This window comes from Anser anser, assembly GCF_964211835.1.
Source record: "Anser anser genome assembly, chromosome: 4".
In the NCBI taxonomy this organism is placed as follows: domain Eukaryota; kingdom Metazoa; phylum Chordata; class Aves; order Anseriformes; family Anatidae; genus Anser; species Anser anser.
This window is the reverse complement of record NC_139724.1, coordinates 70,429,785-70,452,712: the sequence shown is the minus strand read 5'-3', so window position 1 is coordinate 70,452,712 and position 22,928 is coordinate 70,429,785. Positions and strand designations below refer to the sequence as shown.

The 22,928-nt window shown below is 46.5% G+C and overlaps 1 protein-coding gene across 4 annotated transcripts in view; it reads left to right on the top strand.

The window, feature by feature from the left end:
• Positions 1–19,210, top strand: part of FGFR3 (fibroblast growth factor receptor 3) — a 54,554-nt gene extending 35,344 nt beyond the window's left edge. The window contains exons 6-18 of one of the 4 annotated variants that reach the window (XM_083835196.1): positions 526–649; positions 1,144–1,334; positions 6,230–6,374; positions 8,956–9,143; positions 9,961–10,109; positions 10,200–10,321; positions 11,536–11,646; positions 12,127–12,317; positions 13,654–13,776; positions 15,109–15,179; positions 16,694–16,831; positions 17,458–17,563; positions 17,643–19,210. In XM_083835196.1, the coding sequence (XP_083691322.1) occupies positions 526–649; positions 1,144–1,334; positions 6,230–6,374; positions 8,956–9,143; positions 9,961–10,109; positions 10,200–10,321; positions 11,536–11,646; positions 12,127–12,317; positions 13,654–13,776; positions 15,109–15,179; positions 16,694–16,831; positions 17,458–17,563; positions 17,643–17,807 (1,824 nt within the window). In that variant the 3' untranslated portion in view covers positions 17,808–19,210. Of the gene's footprint in view, positions 1–525; positions 650–1,143; positions 1,335–5,013; positions 5,165–6,229; positions 6,375–8,955; positions 9,144–9,960; positions 10,110–10,199; positions 10,322–11,535; positions 11,647–12,126; positions 12,318–13,653; positions 13,777–15,108; positions 15,180–16,693; positions 16,832–17,457; positions 17,564–17,642 lie in introns of all 4 variants that reach the window. The other 3 variants (XM_083835197.1, XM_083835195.1, XM_083835194.1) reach the window with 3 other exon arrangements.
• Positions 19,211–22,928: the final 3,718 nt, after the last annotated feature.

Here is a 22,928-nt window from a genome sequence, read left to right as displayed (position 1 = left end):
AGATGCCATGCCATGTTGTTCCCATAGCATAGTTGTTCAAAATACCTTATAGATGGGATAAGAAGTATAATCTGTATTGTTTCTAGTTATCTTTACGTGTTATATGTAGCAGTTGGTAAAGATCTGCAGACAAGAGTGCAATGTTTTGGGCTGACGGTCTGTGGACCAGAGTGGTCTCACAAAGGGGACAAGTGGATTGGAGCTACCTTAGCTGATGTCTTCTAAACTCATTATTCTAATGAGAGGCACCATAATCAGTGCAACTGTCAGCTGATTTCATATGTGGAAGCATCTACAGGTCCCCATTACAATCTCAGTGTGGCACTGTTTATGCACTGGTCTTAATTCCTCTTCAAATTAAGTCTTTAATGACCCTTGAAATGGGTGCTTGTGATGTTCAGGCCAGCTCTGGGGGCTGTTCATGCTGGCCGAGTGTGTAGAAGGTCCCTGACTGTTCACTGATTTGAAGGCTCTGGTGACGACAGTGCTTGACCATGGGCTTGATGGTTTCATTTCTTCTTCTAGTTGCGACACCAGCAGTGGAGCCTGGTGATGGAGAGTGTTGTACCATCGGATCGAGGAAACTACACTTGCGTTGTGGAGAACAAATACGGCAATATTAGGCACACGTACCAGCTTGATGTATTAGGTGAGATTTCCCTGTTTTCCCTCAACAACTGATCTGTGGTGATGTTGAACAGGCACATGATGGGATACAGGAAGCAGGAGCTTGGTTTCTTTCACAAATGGCTGAATCATGCATCTTCTGAAGCCAAGAGGAAGCCTCCTTTTGACCAGCACTTCAGCCTCGGATCTGCGATCAATAAATTACCGAGCTGGTCTAGAGAGGAGCCAGAGAAGGAATGGCATGAGTGGGGCTGGGATCCTCTGCTCTCGGGTGGTTCTCCTTCCCTTGGCTTGTTTGGCCATGACACCTGGAAGGGATGGCAATCCCAGTTTGCACCCTTTCTGCTGAAAAACAAAGGAGATTCCCCATCTGAAACAACTCCTGCCAGGTCACTGTGAGCTGCCACCACTGAGCGGTGTTGTCCCCTCCCATCGAGAGCGCTGAAGGCTGCAGAGAGGAGACCTTGCTGGAAGAAGGACGGGTAAATTAAGATTTCCTTCTCCTCTGTGTTTCAGAACGGTCACCCCACCGACCGATCCTGCAAGCAGGGCTCCCTGCCAACCAGACTGTGGTGGTTGGGAGCAATGTGGAGTTTCACTGCAAGGTCTACAGCGATGCCCAGCCTCACATTCAGTGGCTGAAACATGTGGAAGTCAATGGCAGCAAATACGGCCCCGATGGGACACCCTATGTCACGGTGCTGAAGGTTGGTACTTGCTCCTTCTTTTCACCCTCAGGGCAGTCTTTCCTCTGCCGTGGTCCCAGTGTTACAGGGACAGCAGCTACATTGTGGGGATGCTTCTCAAAGAAGCCCACTGTCTTGTGGCAAAAGAGATCAGCACTGAATAGAGGTGCTCACCATCAATGGAAGCCATAAACTTTTATTTTCATGTTTGTTAAATAAGCCCTAGACTAGCCCTGCAGTGCAAACCAGAAACTCCCAACAGAATATGCTAAATGCCACCGCTCCTGGAAGGGTGGTTATTATTTAAATCAGATCTTTGGGAGCTCCAGGTTTCATTTTATGTAATTGTTTCACATCTATAAGAAAAAACAGTGAGAGTAAACCCCTGTTGGGATTGTTCTTTCCTTTAAAGCCTGTGCAGTGGAATATTCTACTTTTGGAGGGGGTACAGCAAAAATGTCCTGAAGTCGATGTTCCAGACTCTTCTGCTTGCCAGAGATAACACAACTACTGTAGTGGCACAGATAAGCAAAGTAGTTGTAAGGGCTGAGGCAACTGTGAGAAATGCAGCATAATAAAAGAGAAGCTGTCAGATTGAATTTGACCTAAAATTGTAAAAATAACTCTCTTTTACAGCTTCAAAAGAGGTATTTTCAAGGCTCACTAAAATAAAAGGCTCCCAACTAAAACACATTCTTTCCTTTTCCAAGTAAACATACTGCAGCGCACATGTGCTAAATAATGCTCAACGACCAGCACCTGAGAGCCAAGACAGTCTTGTTGTTCCAGCCACTAACATTTGCGAGCATTGCTATTATCCATGCTCAGGAAAGCTTATTTTTTATTGAGCAAAAGCTCAGTGAGTAAAACTCCACTTTGTTAAAATGCTTTCTAGAAAGGGATCTTCCAGCTTACAGACAGAGCAAAGCCAGCAGGTCTGGTTTCTTCTGAAGCAGTACAGATATAAAAGTAAGGAACAGAGATTGAAAAACAAATCGAACTTTTAAGCCCCAGCCTCCCTTTTTTTTTAAATAATTAAAGGCATCCTGTGTTTGTATTGTATTTATTAAAATACGTAGTGCCAAATCCAGTTTTTCTGTGTCTGAAACCAGATTTTGTCCCTGCACTTTTGAGCAGAGGTTGTCCTCTGCATGGACATTCCCCGTGCACATCCTGCTGTACGCACCCTTTTATCTCTTTGTATGAAATTAAAAAAAAAAAAAACTTATCAGACAGCATCTACAAAACTGTAACTCAGCCAGATACATGATAATAAAAGCCAGAGACCCTGGAAATAATTACATAGATTGAAATAACAGATTGGTTGGAAGAAATGGCTGGAGACAGTTCTTCAGGATTGGCAGCAGGCGCTTCTCGCAAGTTGATAAAACTTTTTATTTTCTGTCTGTGTCTCCAAATATGTTTGAATTATGCATATTTGAATTTCCCCCTGGTTTCACAGCCCAGTACCACGCTCTGAATAGCTGGCTGTGTCACATGCCATCTCGTATAGTCTCCGAGCTCTGTGTGTGGTCCCCATGGGATAAAGTGCTACCTTTGGGAAGTTTGCAGAGCCGCTGCGAACAGTGGCTTGTGTCACAAGCACAAGCTCCCATTTTGCTGTGGCAAAGAACATATAAATAGTCCGTATAAATAGTGTTTTAAAATTACGTTTGAGCGGCACCGGGGTGGCTAGGTAATTAGAATTGCCAAATACCTTCTCTTCTGTGGACGGCAAAGGCTCCGCATTCCTCGAAGGGGAGCACAGGCAGGCGTTTGAAAGCAGAAGTTTTGTTTGGTTTTATTTTTGCTGAATAGGACCAGCACACGTCTATTTACTACTTCTGGTTAATCAGGAATGCTTTGAATTGTATTAATGCCGGCATCAGCACTGGGGCACGGAGCATTTCCATTTTGGGATGCATCTTTTGTGCACCAGTACTGGGCCTCTGCAGAGCTGTATCAGGCCCAGCTTTGCAGGGATTTTTTTTCTTTTTTTTTTTTTTTTGGTGTACGTGCTTGTTTGCTTTTTCAAAAATAAAGATGATCTCGCTGTCATCTCGGGGCCAGTCCTTTGGCTGTGTGGACTCGTTGCCCTTGTGCCGTGCGATGCTGTTGCTTTGATCCAGGATCCTGGCCGTGCTGCCAGAGCAGGGTCCTGGTAGCAGCCCTTCTGACCTCTGCTGCTTTAGAAAGGGCTCCCCACTGCCTCACAGTATGGTGCCTGCAGGGAGATAAGGCTTTTTTATCAGCCTGTCCTTCCCTCCTGCCTTCAGGAGATTTTGTGGAGCCTAGGAGCTGCTGCGGGGCAGTTTGTATATGGGGAGCATCCCAGTCTCCATCAGAGCAAGGGGGAAGGAGAGGTGCCCAGCATGTGAAATTCCCCCTCACATTTAAATCATGGGGACAAAACCCACCCCAGGCCAGATGGATAAACTGAATGCTGTACTTTCAACCTATTTTTTAAGCAGCCTGACAAAACCAAGCCATCACCTGCGTCAGCTCCTGAAAGCCAGGCTCATTTGTGATCAAAGGAAAGCCCTTGTTCTTTGCAGAAGAGCACTAAATGCATTCCAGTTTTGGAGGGGGCTGGCAGCACGGTGCCCGAGCTTTGTCAAAGGCTAAATTGTACGTTCGGCATTGAAAAATGCCTGGTTTAATTATAAACAAGGCGGCAGCAGCAGGCAGGCACATTTCCCCACTGGTCAGGACAGACAGACCTTGCAGCGTGTGAGCCTCAGAGACGAGATCAGGTCAAAGCCAGCGGGGTTTGCCATCAGACGTGGACACCAGGGCTCCTTGCTGATGCCACCTCTGGGTTTGGCTTCCAATAACCTATGAGATCTGGCAGCCCTGCTCATTTTCATGGGCTGAGAGTCACATTGGCAAGATCAGGCTCTGAAATCAAAAGCACTGAGATGGAGCTGGAGGACATAAGAACAAAACTGAGAAATGCAATCGGTTTATTTTCATTTCCAGGACTGAAGCTGATATTTTTATGGACCTTCCCTAGGCTACTTCAGAGGCCACCCAAAACAGTTGTGTTTTTTTTGGGTGTGTGCGTTTTCAACCAAAATAAAAACAACTGTTTAGGAACAAACTGATACGCAGTTGTGGCAGCTTGGAAGAAGAGAAATAAACCCCTGCTTAACAGCCTGAAGTTTGTTTGATTTACATATGCCACTTTATTTAGTGAAGAAGAGGCTCCTATAAGCAGTGGAAAAAATTACAGCTAATTTCTGAAAGGCAAAGTCAGCAGCTAGTTTCAGACCGCCACTGCTTATATTTTGTTTCCAAATTCTATTTTGGAATCTGATAATTGAAACAGTATTTGCTGAGCCGGGTTGCAAACACAAATCTCTGCTTAAGCCCTTTCTCTGGTGCTCCTGTCTGCGGAGTTATTAGGGAACTGTAGGGCCATTGACTGCTGTCAGATGGAGAAGTGGGAAATTGTTCTAAGAAAGAAATGGCACGCGTGCCTCCAGCAGCAGGAACACCAGTGAAGGGGTGGGAGGTCACCTACGTGTGGTTTGGGGACTTTGTCACCCAAGTCCTGGGTAGGTCTATCACCACAGGGCGAGCTGGGGATGTTGCTATAGCTGGAAAGAAAATAGGCATGAACAGTCAATCCTAGCTGATATAGGTTCGATGGAGGTATTGTTTGGTTTACTGAAGTTCAGGTTTCTGTCTATTCCTGCAGTCTTGGATCAGTAAAAACGCTGAAGCCGATGCTAACCTAAATCTGTTCAATGTGACAGAACAAGATGAAGGAGAATATCTGTGTAGAGCCAACAATTTCGTAGGCATAGCCGAAAAACCATTTTGGCTCCACATTCGCAAACCAAAACCAGGTAAACCACAGACTCTGTCCCAAGGCCCTGGCAACTGCAAGAATGAGCTATAACATTTTAAGAAGCTAGTGATTAAAATTACTATTCATTTTGTATTACACCCTGTCAACTGACGCTGAATGGCTTTATCTTATTTTCTTGCTAATTTTTTTTTACAAGAATGTAACGCCTATACAGCAATTGCCATGGAAAAATTCCCACAATAAAATGACTGTCAAATTTTGCTATCAACTCTTCATGCTTTTATTCCTTTCCCTTCCTTACAATTGAGTGCTGATAACAGAATTGCATGCTAATGACCTGTGACGTTTGGTGCTATGGAAAACCAAGATTTTTGCCCCTAAAACTGATACAATCGTTACGGACTGACTTCTGTCCGTTTGAGGAGTAATTGGGAAATAAATGTCAATGTTGACTCATACGAGCAAGCACATTAAGCAGAGAGCAGTGCAGAGTTGTGAGCTCTCTGGTGTGACTCCAGCTGTTGCACCCCTGGAGGGTTTGGCACCTTCTTGGGATCAGCCAGAGTCACATTGTAGTATCAAAGGCTGTATGATAAATATATGGCTTAGAAATGGCCATTCTGAAAATAATTCTTAAAAAAAATTGACAATTCAATATTCTTCAATGAACTCAGTATTTGTACGTTCGTCTGATCAGCACTTGAGTCTTTCCCCACTACCTCTCACCTCCTTTCTCATTTCTTTCCTTCTTTCCTCTTTCCTTTTTCTTTCTCTTTCTTCCCCCCTGTACTCACCCTACTAACTGAAGGTCAGTCATATTGTGGGGGCAATTTTTCGTCTGGATGCTTTTGCTTGCATGCTTCTTTAGTGGGACAGAGTAAGAACCTGGTGAAGGGAACTTTTTTGCTTTTGACTACAGGTTGCAGAGGGGAATGAATGAATAAATGTGGAAGATGGGCCGTTGGAAAAAAAAAAAAAGAAAAAAGAAAAAACACTTTAATCTGCTTTTGAAATTTGCCTGTGGTGTCCTCACACTTGCTGGGAATGTGGCTTATTCTCTGTTTTCCCTCTTTCTATATGTGTGTGTTTTTTTTCCCCGTAGACGGCAGGTGTTAACACAACGGATAAGGAGCTAGAGATTCTGTACTTGCGAAATGTTACTTTTGAGGATGCTGGGGAATATACTTGTCTCGCAGGGAATTCTATTGGTTTCTCACATCACTCTGCTTGGCTGACGGTGCTACCAGGTATTTCCTTCTGTGCTGGCCTCTCCTTCCTTCTCCAGGGTGCTTTGATGTTTGCTGTAGAAATGCCAGGTTCCTGCTGACACGTTACCCAGGGAGGGCTCCCCTCTGGGATTTGCCATGCCGGTGACAAACCGGTGCAGCAGAAGACCCCTGTTGCATACTCACAGCTGGCAGATTTTGCATTTCATCTCGGGATTTAAATTACTGTTGCAGCAATGATACAAATTGCCCAGTATCTTTCTAGATGTCAGTAACTCAGAGGTGCTCACAGCCTCTGCATTAGGAGACTGTCTCTAGGTGCCAAAATCAGTCGCTTTGTCTCCTTATGCTGCAAGTGTACCCAGTGGGAGAAGGAAACTCCCCATCAGACAATCCAGGACACCTACACTGGCCGTGTACCGTGGATCATCTCATGGAGAAACCTTTCTGTCCAACCTCATATCTCAACCAAAAATCAGATGCACAAGTAGTCGGTGTGAGTACCCCCGTCCCTGCCTGTAGCTTTATTTCCACTTCACGGATGAACAGGCGGAGAGAGCGATCTCGGACGGGAGGTCGACCGGAGTCATCTGTGGACAGAGCCCAGGAGTGCTGGCTCCCAGGGGCACTGAATGCTGCTTGCTCCAGCTGAAACCGATGAAAGCTGCCACGGGTTTCAAACCCGAGGCCAGAGTGACCTCAATTTCGTGGTCCTTTCATGTGCAAAGCTCTCGCTGACAATGAAGCCAGTGCAGAATATGCAGCAGGAGGGGTCTGCCCTCCAAAAGAAAGGGCCGAGGCTGTGCTGTGCCTTCACCTGCAAAATCTGCCTCCAGCTATGGAGGCAGCGTGAGCACAGCCCAGGAAAGCACCATTAGTGTTTTACAGTAAAGCTAAGTGGGTGCTGTGCCTTGCAGAGGCTGCGGGAACAGACCTGGAGTATGTTCAGTAGGCCCTTGTAAGCATCCCATACCCACAGCTTTTGCTCACCGAGTCATAGACCACATTTGTTTCTATCCCACAAATGTCTTGGGATATGTTTAGGAACCAGGAACTTTGGCATTTCTAAGCTTGACTTTATCTGTGTGGGTGATTTGCTCGTAAACACTTCTCCTGGGGCTCAAGAGGGTTTCCTCCACGCCTGACCCTGCTGCCGGTGGGATCTGCTGGTCTTTTCTCTGTTTATCTGCCAGCTCTAAAATAGCTGATCCTATCCTGTTTCTGCTTCTGCCATCCACTGGATGACAAATCACTTCCTTTGGTTAGAGCACTAATATCCCTGTTATTTAAGAATCTCCTGATCCTGTCTCATTCAACCGTTGCGCTGTTTTTATAATGTATGAACTCACACCTCCGATTTAAGCAAAGAACAAACGGGAGAAAAAGAAAAACACCTGAAGTGGAACTTTGTATTGAAGTCCCGTGCAGCAAAGTACAGCTGTCTGTGCAGCAGCAGGCTCCAAAGCGCTGCCCAAAGGGAGGGAGGTGCAGGATCCAGCCCTGCTGGGGAACCTGACTTTGTGAACCTGTCCTCGTGGAGCAGAGGGCGACGTGCTGTGAGCTGTGGCACCAACCTAGTGCCTGATCCCGAAAGATCTGGTAACCCTTCCCTGCAGGAAGAGATCACCGCCTGGCAGGATCAGGCCCTGCACAGCTGGCACATGGGCCCACATGCTCTGGTGTGAACCCTGTGCTCACCCATGACCGTTTCTCCATATGCACCCTGGAAACAGCCACTGAAGACCTGATTTGGAGCCTGCTGCTGCCAGCAGAAAGGCTCCTGCTGCCTGCCGAAGCCGCTGATGGACATGGGATGTTAGCAAGCTGCCCACGCTGGCGTGACTTCACTGTAAAGTTTCCTACTGCTGACTGTTCCTCTGATGCTGGTCTGCCTTTGGGGGACAGAAAACCGGTCCCACCACGGCTCCTTCCTCTGGTCCAAGTGCCTGTCCTGAAGGGAACAAGGGGAGAATTGCAACCGAGCCTTGCTGGTCCCAAAAATGCCTTGCTCTCAGGTGGCCACTGCTGATGGGCTCATGCCACTGTCCTCCTGGCTCAGCCACCTCTCCAGGCCAGACCTTCCAGCCTCCTCCCAAAAGAACGAAGTTTTCACAAAATAATTATGTAGCTTTCTATTGTGAGACATTTTCCTGTTGTGGTACCTTACCCCTGGGTGCCCTTTGAGCCCCTTTGTCCGTCAGGGCAGGCACTGGTCCAGTGGAGATCTTCACTGGAGCTCTGGGCGCACCCAGTTACGTGGTTTGGATGTGCAGAGAGAGCACGATGTGGTTCAGAGGAACAGCACAGGCACGTGGAGATGCCTTCAGTCTAGAGCAGTGGTTTTCAACCTGTGGCTGAAGGCCCTCCAGGATCACATCAAAGGGCAGTAAAATCACCCCCCCAAAAGAAGCAAACCAAGCAAATATTGTAGCTACAGCCACAGGTGGAAAACCACTGGCCTAGGAGGGACCCCTCGCTGAAGTCAGTCAGAAAATCGGTGTGGATGAGCAGGTCCTCCCCAAATTCTTTGTGCTGCGTGTGTGTGGTTGCGTGCGGGCAGCCGCTGGCCCCATCCTGACTGCTGTCTCTTGTCACCCTGCAGCAGAGGAGCTAATGGAAATGGACGATTCAGGCTCGGTGTATGCTGGCATTCTCAGTTACGGCACTGGCTTAGTTCTCTTCATCCTGGTGCTGGTCATTGTGATTATCTGCAGGATGAAGATGCCAAACAAAAAGGCCATGAACACCACCACTGTACAGAAAGTCTCCAAATTTCCACTTAAGAGACAGGTAACAGAAAGTAGATACAAGATTCCTATTCCCCCCTATGGTCATTCCTTTTTTTTTTTTTTCCTTGAAATTTCCTTTCTAGGTGAGAAACTCTACCAGAAAGATGTTGCCCAAGAGGGACATAACTTGGCTGCAGTCTAGAAGTCTTAACGCCCTTTTATTCATTTGTTTCTGTTCCAGTGGAGCAGTAGCTGGTGGCATCTGCCTTGGGTTCAAGCTCCCAGTGCTTGGCTGCCACAGAAAGAAGGTCTTGCAGGGGAGCAGTATAATCCTGGCTCCCTGGCAGAGGGGTAATTTGGGGAGCAAGAGCACGTTAAATGTGCCTGTTCCTTCCGTTCTCATGGAGATGTAAGAGGGTCATCTTTCTCCATGCACTTTCTGCCATTGCTGCGGGGCAAAAGGCACCACATAAAGCCACATGGTGAAGTACGTGGATTTCACAGCTCGTGGTGGGCAGTTGCAGTGCCAGGATAGAACTACAGCCTGTACGTGCACGTGTACACCTGTGTAGAAGCATACAGAGCAAATGAAGGGCTTATATCACCGCTGCCAGGACTCTTCCCTGCTGGAGAGCACTGGCTGACCCATCCCTCCTTCCCACCAGCGAAGACGGTGACCACGTGTGCCAAGATCAGCTCATTTCTGCAAGGGTGGGACAGATGAGAGATGGGGGGTGGGAGGGATTTCCCGTTTCAAAATCACCAGTGAGATGTCAGAGATAGCTCAAAACCCCTCAGTGACCCACCTAGGGCATGTTCCCACCCGCTTGCCCGCTGGGACTACAGTTGGCAATAACACTTCATTTGCTCTACCCAAGCAGGTGTCGTTGGAGTCCAACTCTTCCATGAATTCCAACACACCCCTGGTCCGGATCACGCGTCTCTCCTCCAGCGACGGGCCGATGCTGGCCAACGTCTCTGAGCTGGAACTGCCTCCAGATCCCAAGTGGGAATTGGCACGCTCTCGGTCAGTCAAACTCACGGGCCGGGTCCCCACGTTTCCCAGGAGTGTCACCATCCTGATACCCACTAACACGCCTGTTATTCCTCCCTCCAGCCTGACCTTGGGGAAGCCGCTCGGTGAGGGGTGTTTTGGCCAGGTGGTGATGGCAGAAGCGATTGGGATTGATAAGGACAAGCCAAACAAGGCCATCACAGTGGCTGTCAAGATGTTGAAAGGTATGGGGAGCCCACGGAGGGCGGAGCGGCATGTTGCACTGGGGTTTCCTCTCTTTCCTTCTCTTCTAAGTCTTTTGTACAAACAGATCCAATAGAAGAAAGCAAAAGGGGCCTTCCTTCCGCTTCACCCACATAGCCTGGGGGGGAGGGCTGTCTCCTTGGAGAGGATGTAAAAGTGTAAGTCCCATCAGGAAAAGGCAATGGGAATTAACCCGGTTCTCTGCCAAGGGGTAATATGATCGCTGAGGAGAAGGGGAAGCACCTTCACTGCTAGCCAGCTCCGTGAAGCAGTCTGCTCTTTACTCCCCCCATAACCAACGCTGGCTATTTTAGCAAACATTTTTCAGCAAGCTCAGGTGGAGCTTGCAGAAATTAATCTGCCAAACTCCTTCTGACCCCTCACTTAAAAAAAATCAATCCAAAACTGCTGAGAGGTGGAAGGGAGGCCAAAATGGGGGATGCACTGGGCACCTCCGTAAGAGTCCCTGTTTCCCATCCTGCCCCCATGCAGTCTTTTGGTAATCACAAGCAAAATCCCCCTGCGGAGTTTGGGTGGAACAGGCAGGGCGGTCGCTCTGTCAGTGAGCAGCCCAGGTCTGAGGTTACACGGGGTGACATTTTTTTAAACAAAACTATTTCTTATCAGAAAAGGATTCTTTAGATTTCCTTCAGTCCGTTCTGAAGTTATTTTTGGAAGCAGGAACATTCCCATCTCTCCAAACCAAAGCATTCGTCTGGGGAGCTTTTCCCTCATTTTTCTACTGTTGTTGAAAAATTACAGGTTTCCGTGCAAAAACTACATTCCTTCTTCTATCCTATATCCCAGATCTGATCTTCCCCCATCCTTAACCCTTTTCCCTGGAAGACAAGGGAGAGAAACAATCAGTACAGAAAAATGGTGCCAAGTACCCAGACTGACTTTTTTTCTTTAATGTTCATCAGGGTGAAACAGAAGATGAAAGGTATTACTGATTTTCATAGGAATATTTCTCTCCATTTATTCCATTTTTATTTTTGAACAAATACTCTCTTTTTTGGATAATAGTTTTTGTTTTTATTTTGATTCTTCTTTCCAAAGTAGAAGAAAAACAAATACTGACAGTTTTTGCATACTTTTTCCCCATTAAAACCCTGCATGGCTGTGCAGCAGTATTTTACAAAACACTTATTTTCATCCTGACATTTTCTTTTTCTCCCTCTCTTGCTTTCACCAGATGATGCAACAGACAAGGACCTTTCAGACCTGGTCTCTGAGATGGAAATGATGAAGATGATTGGGAAGCACAAAAACATCATCAACCTCCTCGGTGCCTGCACGCAGGACGGTACGAGCTCACAGGGTGACGGGAGGCTCAGGGTGCTGTGTTTCACACTCCTGCATCCACAGCATTGCTCTTAGTGCTCAGCATGGCTTTCTGGAGCTAATCTCACCCCAAATAGGACCTGCCTGCTGTATTTGATCAGTGCCGAGGGATTTTTCCTCCTTCCTCTGGCTCACTCACACACACATTGACTGTGTGAGACCTGGCCAGGCCCTGCTGACGGCCATATAGCTGGCATCAGCAACAGACTCCTGCCTATGTCTGATGTGGTTTGGCCTGGATTGCACCTTTCCCTGAGGTCCTCCTGTACGTCTTTCTTCTTTTCTCATCGATATAAAATGATGTCCTGGAGAGAGGCAAAGTTTGTGACTAGCTCCTCTATTAACTGACTGTCCAAAATGTCTCAAAATATAAGATTTTAGGGGTCAGCTTGCACATGCTTCCTCTTTTTCTTCTGGATGCTGATGGTGTTCTTGCTTGCAGGACCACTCTACGTGCTGGTGGAATATGCATCGAAGGGGAACTTGCGGGAATACCTCAGGGCACGTCGCCCACCTGGCATGGACTATTCCTTCGACACCTGCAAGCTGCCTGAGGAGCAGCTGACATTTAAAGACCTGGTTTCCTGCGCCTACCAGGTGGCTCGGGGCATGGAGTACTTGGCATCTCAGAAAGTGAGTTTGAGAAGTCTCATTTGGTAAAAATGCTGGTCAGCCCTGTGTGTTCAGAGACGTGTGTGTGTATAGGCAAATTCAGGCAAATTTACCTACACAGGCTTCTCCCTTTAGAGACCAGATTTTTCAGTACAAAGGATCTTGGTATTTTTGCAGAGGGCTGAAGCTGTAGAAGCCTGTTCCCCGTGTGCAAGCTGCATTCGTGAGCTGTGCAGCTGAACAGCCCTGGCTGTTCCCTGCAGGCCCGTTAGCATCTCCAAAGGGCATGCAAAAACACAGGCAGCCCAGACCCTGGTGCGTGTCCTCAGCAGTTCAACCTCTACCGCTTGTAGAAGTAATTGGTTTTCAGATGTGTGGTCCTGGGGCTCGTCCAGCAGTGGTCGGGGTGGGCATCACACAAAGTTGTGAGCTTCCACCCTGGGAGGCATTACCTTAGATGACAGAGTCAGGAGCTCCCTGCACCCCTGGCTTTCCCCCATCTCTCTTTTGGGATTGCTGAAGATTGCACCTAAAAGGAAGCTGAGATCCCGCTTGCAGTGCACGTGTTTGCGGCTGTCACCAGCACGTGTAAGCTAGTTTGGAGCAGAGCTGGCAGTGGATTTGGCATGGCTATGCCCAGGATGCTCCCTGGGGAGTACTTTGTTGGCGTTGAGCCGGCTGCTGTGTTTGCTTACATCACACCCTGGGGATTAGTCCTGATTTACCCTGACACCAGCAAGTGGACGATCAGGCCTTTGAGTTCGCTAAGCTGTGCACCAGCTGGTGTGACCTCTTTCTGGGGGTAGGGAACACAAAGGCAAGAACAAGTTCAGCTCCAGATTTCAGGTGTGTTGGCCCTGTGAGTGCAGTTCAGAGTGGATGCTTTGTGGTAGCTTTCAACTCCCTCTGCACAGTGCAGGCTAATTTAGCTTGTTTCTCTGCTAACAGCTATGATGTGTTTTGGGTGTATTGATGAGTCTTAATTTGACGATTTTTTTACTCTAAACATCAACCTGCAGTCCTCTTTGTGGAGGAAGGGGGATAGGAACAGCTTCATGTCCCAGTAGGCACCCACAGAATAGGAAAGTTTGATTTCTCACCCATCCATGCATTTGGAGAAGGAAAAGCTGCATGGCCGTGTCAGCACTGGGGCTGCCGATTAGGTGTTGCTAAGAGGTGGCTCCCACTGAGCATGCATGATGCAGCGATGACACAGAGAGCGAGGAATTAGGCAGTGCTCACAGCTTTATGAGCTTGGGAGTCAATGAAACAGCAGCTCGTAAACCACACGTTGCTGTTAGTTCCAGGCGCAAGCAGCTAACAAGCCCTTATTTATTGACTTGCTCACCTTTCACAGTGCATTCATCGCGACTTGGCAGCCAGGAACGTGTTAGTCACTGAAGACAATGTGATGAAAATAGCTGATTTTGGCCTTGCTAGAGACGTTCACAACATCGACTATTACAAGAAAACCACCAATGTAAGTACAGAACTGCCAAGAACTTGTAGTTTTCCTTCTGGCAAGGAACTGCTGTCCCTGCAGCAAGTGGCCCTCACTCCACCTCCCTTTTTAGAGGGACTTAGGAGGAAGAGATCTGCCATTGGCCTCGCCTGTGAGGGACCACAGACAGGCTGATCCCACGAGTCCATCCACCATCCATTTTCTTCCTGACAGATGCTGCTGGTGCTAGCAGCTGGTTGAGAGGTCCCGGCTCTGCCAAGAAGGCTCTAGACTAAGAAACCAAGGTTTTTACCAAAGGAGCCTTTCCAAGCCTGTTGCACTACTGTTCGTAAAGGTCCCAGGGAGCCAACCTCTGGCCCCACCAGAGCCCTTGAGTGAAGAGTATCACTTTTTGTGTTCCTGGAGCTACCTGGCTTTCATGCACTTCTCTCTCTTTTTTTACAACTGAACTCCATGGGTCTGCTACCAAGGGTGAGAAGAGGGTCCCAGCCAAGGGCTGAGTCCCAAAGCAGTTCAGATTTCTGCCACGCTGCAGAGCACAAAGCACGTCCCAGTGCTCTGCAGCAAAAGAGCAAAAGCCACAACTACAACGTGGTGCAGAGGACAGCAGTGGAAGAGCTGAGTGTATTGTGGAGCTCAGCAGCTTTGCAGCTGCAAGGGGTTTCAATTCTCAGGCAGTCCTACAAAGCCCACCATGATCCCATGCAATATCAAAAGAATATATTTTTAAAAAATTATTGGGAATTTTGATTACAGCTCAGATGGATTTCCCATTTGAGCTGCGTTGGACAGCTGACAACCTAATCCCATTTGTGCATGTTTATGACCCTGATGTAGAATAGCCCCCTGGAAACCTGGGTTCAGGCCTCCTTCAGACTTCAGTGGGATTAGAATTTGATTCTCAGAGGATCTGGCCCTTGATTTCACTCTAGGAAATTGCCCCTCTGGTTCAGCCTAAGCAGAATTTGGTCTAAGCATCAAACTGCTTCTTCCAACCAAAGAGATTGAAACTGTTGTCCTATGCTCTCTGCCTCTGAGCTAGCTGCATTTGTGAGCAATAGAAGTTGTTCCCACACAAAGATTTAGATGCTCTGATATGTTAAACCTGCCTTGGCAGAGAAATACAGTTCACAGAGAGCATTTACTGCAAAGATTGTTAGCGAAGATCCAGGGATCAAATGCTGTAATCTGTTTATATGTGTCCACTACTGCTTTGCCCAGTGACCGGGAAGGCAGATGTGGTTGTTAATGAAAATGTTTCAAACTGGATTAGAAAAGAAGATTCAGATGGTGCCGTTGTGGCTGGGGGAATATGCTGATGGGATGTTCCCATTGTCTTCCTAATTACAGGGTCGGCTGCCTGTGAAATGGATGGCTCCAGAAGCATTGTTTGACCGGGTCTATACTCACCAGAGCGATGTGTAAGCATTACCCACACTTTTTAAAAAATAAAACAAAATAACAGTAAAATAAACACCCATACTATCCCAAAAACATATGTACTGCTAAACTCAAGCAGGGCTTGCTCAGTGCTGGGGCGCCTGGGGATGAAAACACAAATGATTCAATTTCAAGCTGCAGCTTTGCACACGTGGTTTTGTTTTTCTGTTATCTAGTTGCTTTTAACTAAGGATAAATCTCCAGTAGGCTGCTGAAGAATTACTGGGAGGCAGGCAGGTATTTCTTGTGCAGTTTATAGATGAGGAGATTCATCCTGCAGTCAAAAAAAAACATGAAAAGAAAAACCATTAAAAAGTTACCCTTGACTTCTTCCAGACTTTGACCCAGACAGTTACACTTCAGTTGAGTACGTGGGATGAGCTTGAAATATTCTGCCCAGCATTAGTAGAGGTGATCAGAGAATAGTCAACAGATATATTCTCAGATTAATTTTGCTGCTTCATTTATTTACCTTTATTTTTCCTAATCCCGTCTTGTCAGTTTTAGTGTCTCTGTACTGTAAGCAAACAGCAGAGCCTATGTTAAATGTAAATCTATCAGGCTGCTACCTTAAACATCTCTTTTTCTTTTTCCTGACTTGAACAGAAAGTAGAGCAGTCTGGGAAGCAGTTTCAGATCACATCTAAACTTTACAAGGACTGAAGTAGCTCAATATGCACACCGGCTTTTTTATTTCAATATTTGGATGATAATAGCTTTTTACAGTAATTTAGCAGACAGGCTGCCGGCTCCCCAAGGCTCACTGCTTGCAGTTGGACAAATGAATCATTTCTATTTCTGTAAATTTCACATACTTTGGCTTTATTGATCTTAAATCATAGTTTCCATGCTTAGGTAATGCTGCATTGGGCATGACAGATAAATCAAAGCTAGAGAACAGGAGAGAGAGCATGCATGAAAGAGAAACAGAGACAGATAATCCCTGTTTTTAAAAAGAAAACGAAGAAGGCAAAAGATATTTTTGAAAAGAGGACTTTTAACCAGAGCACAGCTGCAGGACTGGAGTGTGTAACATTAGTGCTTTGCTGATTTTTGTTGGGGTATTTTTCTCCCAGCTTGGCCAGTGAAATGAGTGTTGTAACAAGCAAGTTTTGGTATCAGCTTGCACAATTAGTGGCCTGTGGTTCCAAGCCTGCAATTCAGTGAAGCTGTGCATGAATAATTTGATTTGTTCCATTCAGTGGAGCTGGTGGAAGACCTAACAAAGAGCTGGGGGTAATAGATGGGCTGTCACCTATCTGATTAAATGCTCATTTCAATTTCAGACTTGGTGCCTGGGATTTCTTTGCTATTGAGTTGGATCAGCGGAGATCTCCAAGTAACTAGTAAAAATGGCCTAGGCAATTAGTCATGCTATTGATGACTTTGTTAGCTATGCATGGCTGCACAGAAATAAAGCAGAGCAGGGGGGAGGGGATATGGGGGGTGGAAAAAAAAACTCATTGAATTTTAAAGATCTTTCTTTGGTTTCCAGCTGGTCCTTTGGAGTGCTACTATGGGAGATCTTCACTTTGGGAGGGTCTCCATACCCAGGAATTCCTGTCGAGGAACTCTTCAAACTCTTGAAAGAAGGCCATCGGATGGATAAACCTGCCAACTGCACCCATGACCTGTGAGTGGAAGGAGGGTGACCCAGCAGCTTTCCCCTCACCTCTCCCCACTCCCCATTCCCTCAGTGGCCACAACCACAAATGGCCTGCTTCGGGCTGCTGGGGCATCACATACCTGCCTCATTCGATGGGTGGCAATTTGGGGCACAGCTCTGGTGTCTCGTCTTTAGCACAGGTCCTTGTCCTGCTTTGAGAGCGCGTATAGGCTTGAGGTGATCAGTAATGAGGGCTTGGCTCCACAAAACCCTCCTCCTCCCCTCCCCGAGACGACACCACAGCCTCACACCCTCCTCACCTCATGCCTGAGGGGCGCCGTCCTAGGAGCTGGGGCCGCAGCCTGCTTTGCGTCCCAGAAAATGACACAATTACGCTCAGTTCCTCCTCGTTACTTCAGCTCCAGTGACTCCTCAAGTCAATGTGAGCAGAGGAGGCTTCTCCTACCCATGCTCAGCAGGGACCTGCCGCCATCCCCTCAGCGCTGGGCTTCATCCCTGCTGCTTCCTGACATGGCGGCTGGGGCTGAGCCGTGCTGCTCCCCTCTGCCGTAGCTTTTCTCTCAGGCAGACGGGGTTTTGGGGGCGAGCTTTACCACAGGTGACGATCTCCCTTTCCCTGTCATGCCCCACAGGTACATGATCATGCGGGAGTGCTGGCACGCTGTCCCCTCGCAGCGACCCACCTTCAAGCAGCTGGTGGAAGACCTGGACAGGGTCCTCACCGTGACGTCCACCGACGTGAGTGTGGTGTTGGTGGGGGGACGCGGGGAGGGGTGGCTTGTCCCCAAGGGTGCTGACGGGTCTGTCACCCCCTCAGGAGTACCTGGACCTCTCGGTGCCCTTCGAGCAGTACTCGCCGGCTGGCCAGGACACCCACAGCACCTGCTCCTCGGGGGACGACTCGGTTTTTGCACATGACCTGCTGCCCGATGAGCCCTGCCTGCCCAAGCACCCCCCCTGTAACGGCGTCATCCGGACGTGACGGCACCCCCGGTCAGACGGATGGACGGACGGACGGATGGATGGACAGGCAGCGCGCCCAACCCGGCGCGAGCGTGGGGCGCCGAGGACAAACCCGTAGTGAAGGATGTTTCCGTGAAACTGCTCGGCGACGCTGGAGGATTTGTGTTGTTGAGCTGTTCAGGGTAAAAAAGAAAAAAAAAAAAAAGAAAAAGAAAAATCTTTATTTTTTATTTTCCCATTTGCTGTATAAAAAGTCAAGAAGCACTGTTTGGCCTGAAGGAACTAATCTCTTGCCAAGATGATCTATCTTGTATGATTTTTTTTTTTTTTGGTATTTTTTATTTTATTTTTTCCTAAGTAGAATGTTAAACCTGGGGGTGCTGACCTCCAGCCTCCACGGTCGTGTGCCGAGTGCCAGAGTAGCCGATCTGTGCCTGCAATACGAAGAAGAGAAAAAAAAAATCTTCCTTTTTTTTATAAAAAAAAAAAGCTAACGGAAAAAAAAAAGTGTAAAGAATGTAGAAATTCTTTGCTTATGCAATCTGTACATGAACCTTTTTGGTGGAGCTGAAAAGCCACGTTGCCTGCAGGGATTCATATATTTATAAAAATATCTATATTTTTGTTGTCGTCGTTTTTATAGCTTCATGATCTTATTACCCAGCTACATAGAAGGAATCTTTTTTGGAAGAAGAAGAAGAAAAAAGAGTAAAATGCAAATCGTCATGGAGAAAGGAAAAGAAAAAAAAAAAAAAAGAAACAGTCAAGTCATCCTAATTGGAGGAGAGCATCACCCTGCCGCTAGCCGGGTCCCACGGGGACCGAGCACCCATGCTGCTTCTCAAGCCCTGTCCCAACCTGCGGGAGCAGCCGTTTTGGGGGAACCTTGCTTTCTGGAGATGGGGGTTTGCATACTTTTGCTTGCAAAGGGCGAGTTGGAGGGGAGCAGCTCCTCCGGCCCTTGGCGCCAGCGGTTTGGCTCCATCTACGTGCAGTGACTTGGAGAAAGAAGTTACGGGTACCTGTAGGCAAGAGCCTTTAACTTATATCAAAAAGGTTTATTCCAGAGAATCTGTGTATATATCTATAAATATATCCTGTATATATATAAATAAATATATGGGAAAAAAAAGAATGTATAATACTAATGCAACATAAAGCAGTACTGAGAGAGAGTCTCAAAATATGAGCATTGCAATCTAGGATATACTGATCTGGGTGAAAGAAGATTTTTTTGTTTGTTTTATATCTTCACAGTTTTGTTTTAAAAATTGTACCTTAACATGTATATTTGTAAAGTTATTTATAGACATTAACATATCTGTTCATCTGTTTAAATAGCGTAGCGTTACTGTAAACTTTAAATTTCACTGAGTTTAAGGGTGTTTTTTTTAACTTATTAAAAATGGAGAAAAAATATATTAATCAAGTTTTTCTTTTGTGTTTATGGGAAATATTGAAAGAATGTATAGATGTACAGTCCTTTAACAAATTACATTTAATGTTATAAATATATATATATGTATTCGTTAAAAAAATATTAGTTTATCCTGGATTGCAGTGAGCAAAGGTAAGTTTATTTTTCAATACATCACCAGTGGTTAAAACCAAACAAATAGCAGCAGAGAGATGATTTTTACGTATTTCAGAAAAATAGGGCCAAGAATTCTTCCATCAGTTTAACCACTGTGCATTAAGGGGGGTGTGGGTGTTTATTTTTCTATTTTCGAATGAAGGTATTCTTTGTGGTCGAGTTAATAACAAGTACGCAGCAAAGCGAAATGTTGACTTTGGATGATGCGCATTATTTTTTTTTCCCCCCTTTGCCAGTACCGTTGTATTTTGGGCTTAAGAAATACCCATGTGGGCAAAATAGCAAGAGAAGTGACACTGTTTGCAGGGGAGATGCAATGACTGCATATTTCTTTTGCATCTAACACACTGAAAAATGCCAGTGATGCCTAATTTTCTGTGTTCAGAGTGCTGTGCTGTTTTGTTCCTGTACGTCAGATAGCAGTTTAAAAGCACACAAGTGAACTAGAGAATCTTACTGTGGCTCAAGCTGACAAGGGGGGAGGTTTGGGTTGGCTTTTTTGTTGTTTGTTTGTTTGTTTTTGTCCAGAAGACTGTCTACTACCATGAAGAGGCAAGGATAATTGCATCCTGAATTTTCTTTACATTTTTCTCTGGTGCATATTACATATCAATGTTTCAGAATACCAGGATGGCAGCATCTCATTTTAAGTTTTTTTTTTTTTCCTTCTTAGAGCCACAAAATCCTTATCCTAAAATAAATAATTTATAGTTTGAGGTTACTTCGATGGAAGTTTGAGAAGGTAGATTTCTATAGATTTTTGTTTTGTTGTGTTGGAATAAAAAAAAGAATTTTTTGGTATTTTCTTACAAATGTCTGCTAATTGTGTACATTCCAAGTACTCGAAGCGTTGAGTTTCATGTACTGAAAAAAGAAAATGTACAAAACTGTGCATGATTTCAAATGTTACTAGATATTATAAATATATATATAATTTATTGAGTTTTTACAAGATGTATCTGTTGTAGACTTGTTGACTTAACATTTCTTATTCAATGCTTATATAGTTTTATAGCCTGGACTATTATCTTTAAAAGCTTAAAAAATTAAAAAATTCCAATTTTGTTACATTTTATACTGTTGATGTTACAATCCACAGGTTTGCATAGCGTGATTTTTCAATGAGCAACTCTGTTCAGTTTATTTTAATACTGTATTTCTGTGCCTGACAGCTGCAGCTGTCGAAGGTGTGAGATGAACACTAAATAAAACTATTCTGCTTTTGTTAACATGGCAAACTTACTTTTACCAAAAGAAAAATAACAATAATAAAGATAAACAAGTTGTTAAATTTGGGGGTTTATTCCCAGTTGTGAGGGTCCTTTAAAAAAAAAAAAAGTCTGTGGGGTCTGTAGTGACCAAACCTGTGCCAGGAGGGTGTATTTTACAGCGCTTCACAAGTCCTGGCCAGCACAGGTTTTATATTTATAACTTTAAAAGTTATGGATTAGCAGGGCAGGATTATTTCTTTAGTAGTGGGTGTATTTATGTCCACACAGGCCATTGCGTGCATGCAGGAACAGGGGCGTTTTGCTCCCTCTCCCATACAGGACCAAGCATCTGCCCCTAGCACAAGGGCAGGATTTGCTGATGAAACCTCAGCTGTGGATTTTGTTCAGACCTGGAAGTCTCCCAGCATGATGTGGTGCAAACATTGTGTTCAGTCCCGCCATGCACAAGGGAAGCTCCTGCTAGGAAAGAGAATGGGGATTTATCCAGAGCAGGCACCCAGCACCTCTCAGGGTGGGTACGAGGGACCTCATCCTGCCCAGCATCCAAGGAGCAGACCCACATTTGTCTCCTTTACCTCCGGAGGAGCATGCAAGGGAGCTCCACAAATCCTCGCTCTGCCAGCAGCAGACGGGGTGTTGCAGCTTGGGGAGCACTGGGCCAACCCAGCACAGCCATATAACATACCCCTGCGAGTGATCTTGTTGAACTGCTTCCCAAAAACCTCAATTTTTGCATGCAAGTTTATCCAACTGCATGTAGCCTGCCTATTTTTAAGAAAGTGGCATGGGGGGGGGGTTCATGCATCTCTGCTGGTTACATCCACAGCACTGGAAGCACTGTTGCTCCTGCTGCTTCCTAGGATTTACGTTCTATTTATTTATTTATTTATTGAAGATAGATTGTATGGCATTTAGGTCATTTCCTTGCCGTTGTAGGAAAAAACCTTTTTTTTTAGCGCTGCGTTGTGGGAGGAGAAGCCTTGCTCCTTGCAGTGGATCATTTCCACGCTTCCCGGACACGCGTTGATGATGGCCAGCCCCGAGCCCTGCAGGAGCACCACGGGCTGAGCGATGCTCTCTGCTCGTTCATCACGAGCTCGTTCATCACGTTGAGGGTGTTGCGCACCGCTGGCCACCGGGATGGCAAAAGCAGGAGCAGGGCAGGTTGTGGTGTGCAGCGCACCCATGCTTTATAGCTGCCGAGAAAAGTCCTCGGAGCACACAGCAGAGGAGACAAAGTCCGTCTGTGGCTGCCCTGCGCACGGAGCTGGCGGGATGTTTGCTTTCCCTCTTGGGTTTCATGATGTCATTCTTCCTCTGCAGGCCTCCGTGCGCGGAGCTATTTGCCTGTGGGTTAGGGAGGGGGGGTAATATTTTACTTCAACTGCCCTACGACGCAGCCAGCCCTTAGCCGAGGATGAATTTTTGGCTGGCTGCAGCGGGCGAGGTGCATTTAGCCATGTGCAAAACAAGCTCAAGGACCTTTTGTGAAGCTGCCCTGGCTGCGTGGCTGAGCCATCGCAGCTCATCCTCCCCATCAGTGGCCGCAGCTTTCCACCCAAACCGTGCTCCCCTTCCACATGAAAGTGGTATTTTTCAAAACAGAACAAATGTCTTTTTTTTCCTCTGCGGGTGACTACACAAACAGGGCCTCACGCTGGCCCCTGTGACCCGTTTCATAGCAACATTCAAACAAATGACTAATATTGTCATATTTTACATGTTCTCGTTGGTCACGGTTTCATGGTGAGCCAGGCAGGGTTTGGCAAAAGGAAGAAAAAGTCCGAAGCCCTGCAGGTGTCAGTAGGAGATGGACGCAGCTAGAACTAAAATAGCAAAGTTTCCTGGTTCCTGGTGCCACCTAAAACCCTTGAAGGCAGTGTCTCCTGCTGGTGGACTCCAAGTTAGCTCCTCCCAGAGCATACCCAACCTGCAGAAAGGGAAGACGGAGACGTGGGTTGTGTTGATATGAAAAGGGAATAGAAAAGGTGAGTGCTGGATCTGGACCCAGGACTGTGAAGAGAGGGAAGGGATTTGTCACGCTTGCCTGTACCCTTGTGATCATGGTTTCACTTTCTCATACCTCTGATTTCATTTCTCTGTTTCAACACCACCATGTTGACTTTCACAAGCAGCATCTTGGGTGTAGGCCAACACACAGAGCAGAAGCAGCACCATGCCCTGCCCCAAGAAGATCACTGTCTAAAACCAGGAGAGAAGTCTGTGTCCAGCAGACAGCAATGCCATCAGCTCTGAGCCCTGCAGGGATAGTCGTACCCACACACACTGCTTGCTGGGGGATCAGCTCAACTTT